The sequence below is a fragment of the Canis lupus genome, chromosome 28, assembly GCF_011100685.1.
Source record: "Canis lupus familiaris isolate Mischka breed German Shepherd chromosome 28, alternate assembly UU_Cfam_GSD_1.0, whole genome shotgun sequence".
NCBI lineage: Eukaryota > Metazoa > Chordata > Mammalia > Carnivora > Canidae > Canis > Canis lupus.
The window spans coordinates 1,444,200-1,460,225 of NC_049249.1; the positions used below are offsets into that span (position 1 = coordinate 1,444,200).

A 16,026-nucleotide genomic window follows, 5' to 3' on the forward strand; every position below is an offset into this window, starting at 1 on the left:
GGCCCAGGCAGTTCCGAGCTGTGTAGATTGTCCAAATACTGGACAAATATTGTCTGGTCTTGTTTTCCCCAACTCTCTAGCTGCTTCCAAACCCCAGACCCCAGCTTTCCACATTTCCCCAAGGAATGAAAATTATTCCCTCTAATTTCCTAAGAAAACCACGTTCTAGAGTTTGCTACTGACTTCTCAGTCTGTGCCAGAGCTCAGCAAACCTGCTCTCCTTCATATTTCCTGGGCCGCTTCCCCACCATAATCCTAAGACAAAAGAAGTGGAGTCTACATCTGCTGGCATGCTCTGGGCCACAGCCACAGAGCTTCTAGGGCTCCACCCATCCACCTCACTCACAGCTCTATATTGTGGGAGCCCAGTGTTGTGGGGGCTCCCAGAGCCCATGTCCTCTACATCTCATGTCCCTGCTTGCCCTGTCCCTTCCCCCTGTGTAGCCTGCTCAAGGAGCTGACAGCCAGTATTCCAACAGCGCTCCTGGTTTCAGAACACATTCAAAGTCAAAAAATTTCCAGGCAAGTGAATAGCCATAACACTACATTCAAGGACATACAGCCCTCAAGGAACTAAGCAAACTGTACCTCCACATCCCCCAAGCTCTCCCACAAACACCCCTGGAGGCTCTCTTAACATTTCCCAGGCAAGGACTTCACATCTGTCATAACAGTGCCTGAAACCAAAAGATCAGGACCCCCAACTCAGAGTCCTTCACCTTGCAACTATATATAATGCTCTCCGGGCAGTCAGCTCTGGGACTAGTAGGGGAGGTGCTCTGTGTGCCCCCTGGGGGAACTGATCCTGCCCTTCCTTCTCATGCTGGCCAGCTGTTGGCTGCAGCACAGGGCAGCATTGGCTTAGATCCTCAGGCCCTGGTCAGGAGCTGCATGGCTGGAGTCTCAGGGGAAGGGCACCCTGGTGCTGTCTAGGGTTGGGCCAGAACCTCGGTGGCCTACCAGAGATACTTACTGTCTTCAGCCCAGGGCCATATGTTCCCACTAGGACCCCAGGGCCTGGAGAAGGAGACACGAGCACTGCTCGAGTCTGGGAGCCGACACTGAATTTGATTTCTTTCTTCTGGATTATTTGCAAGTTGCCACAGGCCTGGAGAAGTGGGTTGGGATCTCTGGGCTGGAAGGGGCTGTGGTGCTCAGCTCACAATGGTCCTGGTCTCAGACAGTCTTGGGTTTGTCTAGACCCCTCCCCAGGGCTCACACCCAGTGGATTCACTTGCTAGGGAAAAGGAGAGTAGGGGTCTAAGGTCCTACCAACACGTGACCATCTAGAGGAATGAATGAATATGTGGTGTCTAGAGGAAAGGGCACATCAGGATCCTGTGGAGGGCAGCCCAGACCCCAAATGGGAGATGTAGCTGAAGAAGCCATGTGTGAGCCAGTGACTTCCCCTCTCTGAGCCTCAGTTTCTCACTTGTGACAAGAGGCATGGGCTGAGAAGTCCAGACAGGTGCCTTCTAGCACCAACAGGCAAGAAGCTCCTCCCACTTAGGTGAGGCAGTCCCCAGGTTGGCCAGTACCCTCTGGGAAGCGTAGCTCAGGCCACTAGCTCTGCCAACATTGCTTGCCCAGTCCCCTGTGGGGGTGCACTAAGGTAAAAGAGTCTTGGTCAAAGCCCAGAAGTCCTAGCCCTGAGTCAGGCCATTGGAAGTCGGGCAAGAAGTCAAAAGCTGTCCTCTCTCCAAACCACTTAACAAGTGTTCCACAAAGCAAGCAGAGGTCGAACCCCACAGTATCTAGAAGCCGACTTGTGGGTACATACTTGTTACCCAGGTCCTGAGGCCAAGGCCGGGTGCCCCAAGCACACCTCCAGGGAAGGCTGAGGCCACCTAGACTAGAGCCAAGAAGCTCTGACCAGCTGATTCAGAGACTTCTAGCTCAGAACACCTCACTCTCAGACATGCCACCACATGGGGATGGGCACTTTTAGAGAGCAAAGATCCCCAATCCAATACTAGCTGTTATCTCGGAGCAAAATGGCAGGCCATGGATGGCTCTGACCAATGATGTGCCTTGGAGATCACATGTAAAAGATTGGAATAGCTCAAATAAAAATTTGAAAGATTTCCAACTTCTCCAGGAATTTCAATAGTTCTGGCAATGTCATGTCCACATATCCACTTGGCCACAATGAGCTGGCCTGAGCAGCCACTGACCCCTGAGTGGGCAAACACTCCCCAATCCCACCCCCAGTCCCACCTATGCCCAGCCTAAATTTGAAAATGCCCCTTAACATGCTCCTCAAATACCTGTCTCTGGCAGTGGAGAAATGTCTCTTCTCCCCATGCCTTTCTCAAAACTATGAAAATGTTGGGACACCTGGGTGGCTCAGGGGTTGAGCATCTACCTTTGGCTCAGGTCATGATCCTGGGGTCCTGGGATCAAGTCCTGCATCAGGCTCCCTGCGGGAAGCCTGCTTCTCCCTCTGCCTGTGTCTCTGCCTCTCTCTCTGTCTCTCATGAATAAAATAAAATCTTAAAAAAAAAAAAACTATGAAAATGACATAAAGACACAAGGGCTATATACCTCAAGGAAAGTGGGCAAGAGTTCATTGGTGTCTGGTGAAGACAATGCCTACACATACCTCGCTCACTGACTGCTTGTCACCAGAGCATGTCACCTGCCCCAGCACACGGCCGCAGTCAGGAGGGACTTCCCATGGGGATGCACAGGCTGCCCTAAACACATGCCACCATGACACACAAAGATGTTCCTTGGTGTGGTGAACACACTGTGACTTCTGTCACCTGTGCCAGCACTTGCACATCCCAAGCTCCACCCCCAGTAACCCCCTTAACAAGGGCAGCATCAAAGGAAAGTTCTGTTTCTTTTTTTTTTTTTAAGATTTTATTTATTTATTCATGACAGTCACAGAGAGAGAGGCAGAGACGTAGGCAGAGGGAGAAGCAGGCTCCATGCATGGAGCCCAATGTGATCCCAGGACCCCAGGATCACACCCTGAGCTGAAGGCAGACACTCAACTGCTGAGCCACCCAGGAGCCCTGGAAAGTCTGTTTCTAATGAGGCAGACACAAAATGGGCCCCAAGGTCAGAGCCCAGCCTGAAAAGTTTAGGGAAGGGCTGGAGAGGGGTACATACCAGTAAAGGAAGAAGGAGGTGAGAGATTTACCTTTACCAGTCCCTCCCACTAGCCCCTGCCTCTGCCTTGGGTCCTAACTCAGATGACAGAAGCCTTAGCTCCATCTCCCTCTCACCACTGCCCTGGACCTCCCAGTGGCAGACACTGTCCTGCTCTCCCTGCTCAGCAGCCTGGCCTTCTCTCCCTTCCCTGAGCCACCACAGGCCTCTGCCAGGGCCCCACCTTGGCTGGCCAGGGAGCCCAGCCATGGTTGCCATAGTTGAGACACAGCAATCACCTATAACACATGAGGCTGGAGTGAGGCGAGCAAAGAATATTTATAAAAGAGATGGTTACTCTCGAGAGCTGAGCCGGCCCCCACCAAAGCAGAGAGGATTTGGCAGACAGACATGGGACTGCTCCTCTGCCAGACCAGCTCCTTAAATGATACCCAAGTTCCACTGGTAATCTCCTTCCAGAAGCCCCTTCCAATTGGGACTGCACCTCTGTAGTGCCCTATCAGCCTACTGTATCCTGTTCCAAGGCCCCTCTGTGGGGGGCTCTCCATGGCCTCTGGAGCCCCCGGGGCCCTGGAGTGGAAGGAGGCATTAGGAAGGGCACGGGGCCTAGAGCTGGACAGAGGTGAGCCTCATCCACGCATGCCAGCTATCTAAGTGAGGGGATTTGCCCAATAACCTGGACTACTCAGAAGTGGCTCTGGGCCTCCAGCCCCACCCCCTACAATAGAAAATCCAAACCCAGGAGCATGGCTTTCAGGGCCTTCAAGCTTTGGCTCTGCCAGGCACCTCCACATTATCTCTGCGCACTCTCCCATGGGCACCCACCATACCAACCATTCTCAAAACACATCTGGTTCTCCTCCCCTCTCCTGGCACTCTGCACATGCTGTTTCCTATGCCTAAAATGCCTTTCTCTCCCTTCTGGAGACTACCCAGGGAAGTTCTTTCATGTCCTCATTCAGCCTCCAGAAACCACATTTGCATTGCAGATTGCCACTCTGTGTGCGTGTTTGTGTGCGTGTGTGTGTCTGACTTACCAGCTGGAGAGGGTCCCCTCAAGGGCAGGAGACCCCAGATCCTAATGCAGAACAAACAGGGCAGTCTCTAGGAGAGGACTCTCCCATTGTCTATCATCAGGAGAAAGTCTACAGCCTACACCCGTACGTCCCCCTCCCTGACCTCTTGTGACAGAGAAGCCCCAAGAATAGCACTAACCGTCACTGCCCCAGACCCACCGTGACACCCAGCCCCACTCTGGGCCGGCACAGCTGCCTGGCCTCATCACAGGAGGAGGAGGAATTGAGAGACAGTGGATGGGCATGTTCATCCAGTGGGGATGCCCCAGAAGTCCCCAGGGAGTTCCTCTCTCTGGGCCTGACAAAACATCAGACAACAAGAGCTGTTATTAAGAAGAGAGCCAATCCTGGAAAATCACCAGTCCTAATGGTTCAGACCTCTGACATCAGCAGTCCCCAGGGAGGCGGGTGGGCACGCTGCACACACAGAGAGGGACCTGGGACAATCGCCATCAAGGCTCAGCCAGGAGCTTCAGGTTAACACCCAAGACTGTCACCAATGAGAAAAAGCAACCTGTGAACCCAGAATGGTCCCCTGTGAAACAACTGCCTCTCAGACAATCCCCCATCTGATGCAGTAACGCCTATCATCTCAGGCCATGTAGAAATCAAACAAGATAGCATGTGGGGGAACAGATGCTGTTCATGACCCTGGCTGTGATGGACAGGAGAGACGGTGCTGCACCAGCCCAAGGTGTAAGGCTGATGGGTGGGACTGGGAAAACAGAGTGGCCAGCCAACCTCCACGACCCCGTGGAAACAATGCCAAGCCAGCATAACCCCAGCCCCACCCTGCCAGCCAAAGGACACAAATCTTACCTTTCAGGGAAGCAACATGTGACAGGGCCTGGGCATATGTGGCTGTATTCAGGAGGGTCCCCGGCAAGCAAGAAGGAAAGAAAGGTCCCGTCGGACCCACAGTTCTCCCCAGGCTGCTAGAGAAAAGAAAATCACATTGAGTCCCAGCCCTGTGTGCCCACCATGCCTCCAGACCCCAGGATCCCACCACCTCACCTCTGCTGGGCTTCCAGGGCCTCCTTCTTGCTCCGGGCCTGGTCCCCCGGGGGTGGGGAATTGATGTTTCTCACAGGTGGTGGCGTCACCTCTGCCATGGGCTCCTTGGCTCCTGGCTCTTGGTCAGAAGCCCCTCTCTCTGTTTTCCTCCATTTGGCCCGTCGGTTCTGGAACCAAACCTGAGTCCCCAGGGGAGAAGCACATCCAATGAAGGCAGAAAATCAGACAGGAGGGAATCAGTACCCAAACCCAAATGCCTGGGTTCCGTACATTGCAGCAGTTGCTCCTCTCTCTGAAAGAGCTCCCAAAGCAGTGCCCTCTGAACTGCAGCTTCAGACCCAAAGATGGGTAGAAGGCATGACAGGAATTTTTAATGAAGGTGAAATCATAGAAAGTATCCAAATGCTCTGCCCACAGTAAGGGCACAAGTGTTATCGTGTGGAAATGCTCCATGTATTCAAGTGCCCTTATTTAATGTGAAATGTATCTTCTATGGTTGGGGGGAGGCAGGAGGAGGAATCATCATGAAAGCAGTCTGCAAAACACTGCCCTGGGGTTTCCTCACCAAAAATATTCATTCACTCTTCCAGCAGGTCCTCCTGAGCACTCAAACGTGTCTGGCCTAAGACCTGCGATTTAACCCCAAAATCATTTCTGACACATCATGAAGCTTGTGACCGGCAACCCAGTGCACCCATGAGAAATAATGACTCTGGAATCAGCCCTGGTTTAGTGTGAATCTGGTTTAGAATCCACCCCAACCCTCTAAGGCAGGTAGACCTAGCCCCATTTTACAGATGAGAAAACTAAGCAGACAAGCTAATTAACCGGCCCAAGGTCAGGCAGGTGGTAGGTAAGTGACAGACCCACATTTGAAGACCAGTGGTTGGGCTAAGGACCAGATCCGAACTCCATGGAAGTAATAACGGTGGCCACCCCTGAACATTGTTAGCACAGAGATGCACGGAAAATGCTGAGCACTGTGCCCAACACACAGCAGTCACCCGGGAAACATTAAGTACCCTTATCTCTGCCATCATCAGGTTAGGAAGACACTTGTGATTCACCTGCTCTAAGTGCCTTCTTAGAGGCTGGTGTGGAATTCTCCAAGCCTTGGCAATCCCAACAATATCTGCATGCAGAAGGACCGCCTCACGGCAGCCGAGCAGGCGGGGCCCAAGATGTTCCCAGAGGTCAGTGCAATCCTGCAGCTCTTTATCCAGCAGAACCTCTTCCCTCATCTCCTGGGAGATAATTCCTGGCTTTCAAAAAAGGCTTGGCTAGACCTCCCTCCCACTCCCCCGGGCATCCTTTCCTCCTCCCATCTCACGCCGGCCCAGGAGAGAGCCCGGGTCCCAGGGCTGAGCCCTCCGTCAGCCGCCCCCCCCCCCCACCACTTCTGAATGTTCATTCTCCTTTAACTCAGTTTCTTTCTTTTTTTAATCGAGTTGGCTTTTAATTGCACATATCAGCAACCATTGAATAATGATTTTATCTATATTCTAAATTTAGGGCAGTTAAATGCAAAGCAAAATGCAGACACTTTCTTGTGTCTTAATTGAATGAAGGTCACAGCTATAACAACATTTAATTGAGCTATTTTTCATTATCATATTTTAATGACTTTGCACTGACAGTTCGCCTGCTTCTGAAGAAAGAGCATGATGGAGTCGTTTATTTCCCTATTTAGTTATTGTTTGACAACATCAGCTTCGATTAAGACCCTGCTTTATAGAACATTAATCATATTTGAATGAGCAAGAGATATAAATGTAAACACAGCTCCCTTCCCGCCACCACCGAAGCCCAAGTCCCCACATGGAAGCTCACTAAACAAATGCTTCACAGCCATTGTCTGTTTGCATAATAGCTGACAACAGCCCGAACAACAGTTCTCAGCCTTAATTGTTACCACCCCTATCTCACCCTTGCACCTTTCAGGGAGAAGTTATGATCTTCCACTTCTGAATGCTCAATAATTGTGTCATTTATCTCAATTTGCAGTTCAGTCTTTAGGCAGCTATTGGCAAGCTGGCATTAAAAAAAGAAGGGATAGACAGCATCCTGGCCAAAGGAGATTTTCATTTCCAAATAATAATCAGTTTAATTTGCCTGCATATGACCAATGATTCATGTTCAGATTTAATAATCAGGATCACATAATCTGATTATAGGGGAAATAATTTGTTTACAACCCCCAATTTACTGCCCAGAATTCCATTATCTCTCTTCAGCCATTGGTTTTTAAGAGATACTAACATGACCCAGGGGAACCAAAAGCAAACTATTATATTTCCTACAATTAGATCTTTGCATAGTCTTAACCCCAAGCCCCTACATAAAAAAGAACAGAAACAGCATGGAGGAAACCCCATAAATAAAATGAATATATAATTGTGCTCAAAGAATAGCTCTCCCGGAGAGGCGGCTCTGCGAATCTGTTCCTCCCGCGCTCGGGCACATCTGCTGGGCTCCACGGGTTTGTGTACTTAAACGTAATCACTGTGTGGCTTCTAAAAAGAAATCCTGCTTAGAGACAGTCACCGAGGGCCAGCTTGGAGGCAGCCCCCTCGCTGCTGCCCTTTAAAGATTTTTAAATTGCACATGTTCTTTGGATCCACTTCACTGAAAGGGTCCGCGGACAGGGGAAAAGTTGGACATGATGCAATTTCTGGAAAGCAGATCCTACCCTGTTCCCATCTGAAAACACAGTTCTCTGCAATTGACCAGCCTTACCCCAGAGCAGTCAGAGCTGCTTTGAGAATAGCATCTCAGCTTTTTTTTTTTTTTTTTCCAAAGCAAGGAAATGGATGTGCATTGATGTAATTTAGTACCTTAGAGACGCGGACAAATTAGTGTAGAACATTATCACTAGTTAATTATGAATGACCGATTAATCAACCTAATCTAATATTCCACATTATGTTGATGTTATTAAAGTGCACCATGAAAATGACAGATAGTCTTCATTTGCTTTCTTTGGCCAAATGTGCACTCTGCCGTCATGATGTCAAAAAAAAAGTTTGCCAGTTTTAATATGAGAGAGTTAAATAATTAAAAAGAAGGTTTACCTGCACTCTGGCTTCTGTGAGGTTTATTTTCATGGCTAGCTCTTCTCTGGTGAAGACATCGGGGTAGTGTGTTTGAGCAAAAACTGCCTCAAGAGCTTCCAGCTAGTGAAAGGAAGAAAAATATTTACTGGTGAGAGGCTGTGGCAAGGTGAGAGGAAGCATATGCATATTTCACATTTGCTAGGAGTGGGTGAGGAAGTAGTTTCACAGATCAAATAGAGGAGGAAGAGGGAGAAGAGAGCTCTTCAAAAAGATGCCACAGAATTCAGATTTTAACCATGGATATCTTAGAGGCTAAGACTTAATAACGAGGTATCATGCTCATCCAAGAAATAAAATGAGAAGCACAGATATGTAGATGCTTTTACATGTAAATATATTCTTAGGTATCAAAGATTCTGAGGGTGGCCTGAGGAATCAGAGCAATCCACACAGCTTTCCCCATAGAACAGAGGGGGAACAGAAACAACTTGCAGACGCCCTCACTATGTCAGTCCCACAGAAACTACCTAGAGGTGTTCAGGCCACCTTCCTGACAGCTCCAGTTTGCACAGATCTAAGGGAGAGAGCCCAGGTCCAGAAAACAGAGAATGAGAGTCTCACTTGTAGCCCTTCCATTTATGGACGGCGATACCTTCCAAAAATCAGTCAGTTTTTTGGGCCCCAGTCTTCCCATCTATCTATCTACCCGCATTTCTCAAGGTTCAAATGACATTTCTGATGTGGAAGTGTTTCCCCAACTACCAACCTAAGGCAAATGCAAGTGATCACTATCGCCGTTTCACTTCCTAGCTGGGATCATAAGGTCCATCTGCCCTCTCCTCAAATGGATTTCTTGACACATAAAGTGTTCAAGAAAACAGAAAGATCCAGTTTCCATAGTTGGCTTTATTTTAAAAGACAAACAAGAGCTGCTCCAACTCTGATATTTTGGGAGGCAGGAAGTAGCTAACTCTCAGAAAGGGAGGGCCATCCTCACCTGCTGTAGAGTAAATGTGGTCCGGTTCCGGCGCTGCTTCCTGCGCAGAAAGCCATCGTCGAAGTCTCCTGGAGAGTGATTGCCAAAGGGTGCAGTACCTACTGGGAGCAAACTGAGTCAGCCTGAGCAGAGGGCCTCCCTGTCTTCACAGCGACCCCAGATAAACGTGCTTGTTTGGAGATAACTCCAGGTAGAGTCCTGTCTCTCCAATGGCATCTTTCTCTGCTGATCTCGTGGGGGTCCCTTCTTTTCCACTTTCTCATGCTCTCTCTCACCCAATAACCTTTGATTTTAGGCCCAACTCTTGTTTATTTTTTTTTTAATTTCATTTATTTATTCATGAGGGACACAGAGAGAGAGAGAGAGAGAGAGCTAGAGACACAGGCAGAGGGAGAAGCAGGCTCCATGCAGGGAGCCCAACGTGGGACTCTATCCCGGGTCTCCAGGACCACGACCTGGGCCGAAGGTGGCACTAAACCGCTGAGCCACCCAGGCTGCCCCATCAACTCTGTTTATTTCATAGGGCAGGTGAAGACCTTCCTCCCCCAAAAAGGTCAAATCGGCTTCTTGTGAAATTTTGGACTCTACTCTGGGAAGCATCACTGGCTTGAGGCAGAGCCTTCACCTGCCCTTTGGTTTCCAGCTGTACGTGCATCCAATGTGCTTTGATCTCATCCCCTACCTCAGATTCTTTCATGGAAGCCTCCACACTTCCCATGTGCTCACCTGTTAGTTTACTTTCCCTTGTTTCTTATAAACAACAAGGCTGCTGGGGGTGGGAGAGGAGAAAAAACATTAAGAGCTTTCACTGCACATTTCTCCCAGAACTTTAGGACACAACGAGGTAAGAAGTTTATAAATGAATATTAATTACTGTTGGTCACAGCTCATCAGCACCATAGTGGATCTGTTATATAGATGTCCATTAATAAGAGGTCTGCACTAATAGCTAGCGTCCTGAATTCCAAGCAGACTTAAGCAGAGCCACTCTCAAAGAGCACCCCACCCTCTGGCCAGGCTCATAAAGGGCCCATTGCTCTCCCTTCCCTAAAAAGAAAGGTGTTCTTTCCACTGTCCTCCTCAGCAGTCCCCAAAACTCATATAAAAGCCAGAGCAGAGTTTTGCCCCAAATGTGCATCCAGATTTTTTTTTCCAAATATGCACCATTTACTCAACAGTCTACAATGGCTTCTTAGAAAAACAAACGAGTGAGTGCCCAATTGCCAGTGAATGCTGTACCTGCTGTGGGCTCTGGTCTCAGAAGCACTGCATGTTTGGCATTAGAAGCCAGTAAGCCACACAGGCAATCTCCCTCAGAAAGACCTCAGTCCCAAAGAAGCAAGATCCTCTGGACTTTTTAAAATTCAGTCTACTAACGGGGGTCCCTCCTACTTATTATTCTGCTCTCCAGTGCTACATCCTTTGCCACGATACCAGTCTCTCCTGAAGCCTTCCCTTCCGTCATCTTGTCCAAATTGCACTCTTCCTCAAAGCCCTAGTTACAAAGATTTCTCTCCAGCTCATTGGAAACTTCAAAGGGACAGCCTCAAAGCAGTCTTATTTACATTATTTTGCAGGAAATCAAATCATCTCCCTTTGATTGGTGAGGATGGAATGCAGACTCTGAGATGCTCCAAACATGATCTGCCTCAGCCTTCTAACTTATACTTGCTGGCTTGCAATTGCTCCACAACGTATGCACGTAATTTCTGCAAGTGAAACATTGTGTGTCAAATTGAACCCTAAAAAAGACTGAGTGGACCATCAAATTAATAAGAAAAGAGGAAAACATGAGGAGGCTTTTTACTTAAAAGGAAGTAGAAATGTTGATAATATGAAAATGTTACACCCTGCCAGTAATTAAACAAAACAGAACCATAAACTGCTATTTTCACCATTTTGACCAAAAAAAAAAAAAAAAGTGTATAATGATACCAGTACAGTTAAGAGTGTAATAAAATGTGCATGTTCATTAACCATTTGTAGGAGCATTAATTGGTGTAGCCTTATTAGGGGTTAGGGGGTAATTTGACAATATTCATAAAAAATTTCAGTACAGATACACATATTTAATCCAGGAATACATTAAAGTGTGCCAAATGAGAAAAAGAATAACATTCCTGGCAACATGACCATAGGAAAAAAAAAAAAACAACAACAAACAACTGGAAACAGCCAAAGTCCCCATCAGTACAACGTATAATGGAATATTACACAGCTGTTTAAAAGAAATCCATAGATCTGTATATATTGACATGGAATAATCCTCAAAATATATGTTGCAAAGTTAAAAAAAAAATCCCAAGGGATGTGGCAGTATGATCTCAATGTAAATGAGGCATAACATATAGGGAAAAAAAAAGTGTTTTTCTTGAGGGAATCACAAGACACCAACAAAAGAGGTGGTGAAGAAGGAGGATTTCACTTTTCAATGTGTAGGTTTCTATTTGAATTTCCTAAGCAGGTATACGCAGTACTTTTTAGTTCAATATTAGTAAAATTATCTGAGAAATGAGATGATGAGCCATGCTTTGCTTTCTTCTTTATGCCTCTCTAGATTAATAAAAATGAAAAATTAAAAAACTCATAGGCTGAAAGAGATGTCATATTCCAAAAGTCTGTTTTCAGCCTTCCCATATGCAGCAGATCACCTATTCCCCCGCAATACTACACTAACATAAAACACCCTTTCTGCAAAACTGGCTCAGAAACACATCTGCAAAGGAATAAAAAGGTGCATAAGACACATCTCCTTTTCTTCTAGTCATAGCACTCAAAATCAGCATGAATGTGGGATGTGCCTAGGGTGTGGGAAGGAAAGATGAGTGGCCAACAGCTTAGTGCCCCAGGACCATGATAGGCCAGGCCAGGACTCCCCCTAAGTGACTTCTGCAACCCATTCTGCAGACAGAGCTTTCCTCTAAGTTACCCAAGCAGCCCACCTCCTGTTAAATACCCAAATCTTGACCTTCCACTCTTTAACCTCAAGAGTGGGCCATGTCATACCAATCAGTCCAAACCCCAGGTTCAGAAGGCAGAGAAGGCATGTCCTCCACACATGCAAAAGATCTCCCTCCAGGCCTGGTGTACAGTGTCAGGGGCTGTGCCTTTCAACTTCCTCATAAAACAGGGCAGCACAAATCCTTGGAGATTAAAGGAGGTGAAATGCAGGCAAGTGTCTGGTCTTCCCTTTTTAGGAATGTTGATGGAGCTAACAGGGTTTAGGCACTGATCCTTAGCTCCTTTAGAAAATTCTACTGAATTCTTAAAAGCTTCCATGGTTAAGCCAAAAACAAACTGCCTGAAATCCCTGTGCTTGCCAGCCAGCTAAGGCTTAGCTACTGCTCCAGGTAATTGGAGACAAGGCAGACGAGCTTGTTCTGATGTGTCCGATCCCCAGGTGCCTCACCACCTTTGCCCTCCCCCTATGCCTCTCCCCCATTCCTCCCTCCATTTCCTGGCCTCCAAAACTCTCCCATCCCACAAATAAATTAAAGGAGTAGGTAGGTTGTCAAAGCCAAGTCCTGGTATTGCTCCCAGTTATTAAAGTTCTCGTATCGCAAGATTAAGACTCCTGCTCTGAGGAAGATGCTGTTAAAAGTTCAGAATGTGTGGCTTTGCATTTGTTTGATGTCCACCCAGGGGGTCCCCCAGGCCCTGTGTGTGGGCACCAGAAAGCCAAGCTGTCCCCTTCAAACAAACTTACTCCCACCTAACAATCTAGTGCACAATCCAAACCACATAAGGGATCCTGAGGCAAAATTTCTTCTAAGGCCCTCAAAGTCTCAAACTCTTGGCCATGGCTGCCCCGGGGAGTAGGGAGTGGTTGGCATCTGGGGTCAAGAAACCCAGTGAGACACAGGGAAGAAACCATGCCAGGGCACATGGGGTGGTGGTAGGTAGGGTCACCTAGTTCCAGACAGCCATCGTGGCCGGCAACAGACCTTAAAGCTTCCCTGAGCAGTACTGCCCTGTGCTCCAAATGAGAGCAGCCTAGCCAAGGGTCCTTCATGGTCACGGTTGGGATCAGGGTGATGAGGGCCAACTCCCCAGTCCACCTTGGCTTTTCGGGATGTTTGCAAAACACCGTGAAAGATTGATGCGGCCCCCAGGGCGGAGGAGACCCCATTAGAGGCGTGACACCAGCATCTGTGCTGGGAGGACCGGCAGGTCCCTGCTGAGCGAATAGCCCCGGGGCCAACCCGCCCAGGCCGCGAGGGAGGTGGGAGGCAGGTGGGGAGAAGGCGGACGGCTGGAGCGGGGTGTAGGGGGGAGGCCGGGGGCTCCCGTACCCACCGCCCGGCCGTTGCAACCCACGCGGAGCGGGAACCCAACCACGCACCGGCCACGCTGCCGCTCGGGAGCTTCCTGGCCAGCGAGTGCGTTCCGAGCGGCCCCAGGCACCGCGCTTACTCACCGTCTAGCTGTGGCGGACAGTGGAAGTAAAACATCGCCGACGGCCGGATCCGCTGGGCGGCGGGGCCTGGGAAGGGTGACCGGGAGGGTGACCGCTGGACAAACACGGCGCGCGAAGCTCCGGCCTGGCTGCAAAGCAAACAACGATAAGGCTAAGTCTCCCTCTGCACGCGCGGGACCGGTCCTGGGGCGCACTGGGCCCTCCTCCTGGAAGCCACCCCCTCCCTCAGCCCACTGTGGGGACTGGCGGGGACATGGCAGCGCCATCGCAAGCCCGGTCCCCTGTGGGACAGCCCTTCGGGTCGGGTCCACCGCGCGGGCCCCAACGCCAAACCCAGGCAATCCGGCCACCGGCTCTCCGGGGTCCCCGCCGCAAGCCCTGCGCCCCGGCCACCGCAGCCAGGACCAGCGAGCGCTCCAGGCCATCTGCGCGAGCGGCAGCCCGGGCCGGGCAAGCAGCGGAGCCCCGCGGCCGGCCGCGCGGGGCCGGGTGAGTGGGTCGGGAGGCGCGCGTACCTCGGCGGCGGCGGACGAGGTAGGGCTGCAGCGTGACCGCCCCTGGTCCGCACGCCAGGCTCGGCGGGAAGCGGGCGGGGCTCTGCGCGGCTGGCGCCCGCAGGCCCAGAAAGTGACTCGGGAAGTGGCCAGATGTCTTGCTGTCTGTCTACAGCGCGCGCCGCCGCTCAGCACTCGCCTTTATAATCTCACGCATAATTGGCCTTAATCTGATTATTTCCAGCGCTGTCTACAGCGAGTAACTTGGATAGGTCTATTGGGCCTTACAAATGGCCCACGTGGTGTTAAAAAAAAAAAATCCATCATTTCTCAGCAAACATCGGAAATGTTTTTCTTCTTTTAAAAGAGGATAGAAACAATCACCACTACCACCACCACCCCCAAAAGGCATTTTCTGAACACTCCACCCACACCCACCCCCAGTCTCCTCTGACTCAAACCTTTCTCCGTGAAAGCTTGGATTTGGGCTCGCCCTTGTCAGAGGCCTGGCGACTCCCGGGCTGCGAATTGACAAAGCGCTGCTAATTGTAGCTGCGGGATGGGTTTTTGGGGGGACTCTTTGCACACGGCTTTCCTTTCCAAGCGACTGTACAAAAAGGAAAGTTTGATTTTGTTCTCAGCAAGGGGTCCCTGAATTTATGTTCGCTTCTTGATGCAAATGATATGCGGTGGGACCCTTCGCAATTACTTTTAAAATGCATCCGAGGCAGACACTCAGCGGAGAGAGACCGCCCTTCCCTCTGCCTGGGTGAAAATTAAACTCTAAAGTACCGGGCTGAAATTTTCAAGTCAGGGGCGCGGGATTGGATCAAATCACATAAACTGCAAAAAAAGCAAGTCTAATGGTGCATAATTGGTTCTGTAATAGCATTACACCAGGATAATAGCCCGTTACGGCCCCCTGCACTATTAAGTGCTTCCCTGGCGGAAAGCCTTTATGATATTAAAGGGGGAATATAATGATATTTTGGTTATTAAATGCATGTAATTAATTTATGCACCACTGAAAATAAAGTTGGTATTATGACCCACTCAAGATGCATCAGAAGATGCAAGTCAGACAACTGTTGATAAGTTCTGGTGTCTGTGTTCCGTCTAGACTGCTGATTTTATTTTGGGACGATGGCTTCTTGGACAGACTGCACAAATTGAATATTTTATAAACATTCTAATGCTGCTTTCGGGAGCCCTGGCGAGGCGGTGGGTCGGTCGGGTCCCTGCACGGCCTAGGATCCAGCCTTGATCTTAAAGACACAGCGTGTTGGGAACAAAAGGCCTGGCAGGCCCACGCGTGGATCCCCGCCGCGGGGGAGGCTCGTGGACCGGAAGGGAGAGTGGCGGGGACCTGGGCCCCTCTTAGACCCCTCCGAAAACTGCTGGGAGGAAAACTCAGCGCCGCTCCGCGGAGGCAAGTTAGCGCCCAGCGCACTTCAGCGGCCCCTTCTGGGTTCAGCCCGCCCCGGCGCGACGAGGCCACGCCACACGGAAGAAGGCGCAGGGGACTGGCTCGGTTCAGAGCGGAGAGCGCCGGGGTGGCCCACCGGGCCGCGGGCACCACACCTGCAGGGCTGGTAACCGCCCCGCGGCAGAGAGCGCCGCTTCCCCGTCTCCAGAGAGGGCTGGCACCGAACGCGGGCCCTGTGTCAATGCGGGCCGTGAGGCTCGGCGCGCTGTGTCCCTCCGTGTGTCGCTCGGAGGACCCCTGCGCTCCGGAGCCGTCTCCGAGGGCCCGAGGCTACGCTTGCATGCCCTGCCCGGGTCTGTCAGAAACCCGCTCGGGTTCCCATCTGCCCTGGGCGGCAGCTCCCCGTCTGCGCCCCCGGTGCGCCCCTCAGAG

The 16,026-nt window shown here is 50.3% G+C and overlaps 1 protein-coding gene across 1 annotated transcript in view; it reads right to left on the minus strand.

Annotated features, from left to right (window-relative positions):
* DRGX (dorsal root ganglia homeobox) overlaps nt 1-13,708 on the minus strand; it is a 32,311-nt gene extending 18,603 nt beyond the window's left edge. The window contains exons 1-5 of the mRNA XM_038577937.1: nt 13,675-13,708; nt 9,258-9,355; nt 8,279-8,380; nt 5,208-5,386; nt 5,013-5,125 (exon numbers count right to left, since the gene is read on the minus strand). Of these exons, the coding sequence (XP_038433865.1) occupies nt 5,013-5,125; nt 5,208-5,386; nt 8,279-8,380; nt 9,258-9,355; nt 13,675-13,708 (526 nt within the window). The remainder of the gene's footprint in view (nt 1-5,012; nt 5,126-5,207; nt 5,387-8,278; nt 8,381-9,257; nt 9,356-13,674) is intronic.
* Between the last annotated feature and the right edge of the window lie 2,318 nt (nt 13,709-16,026).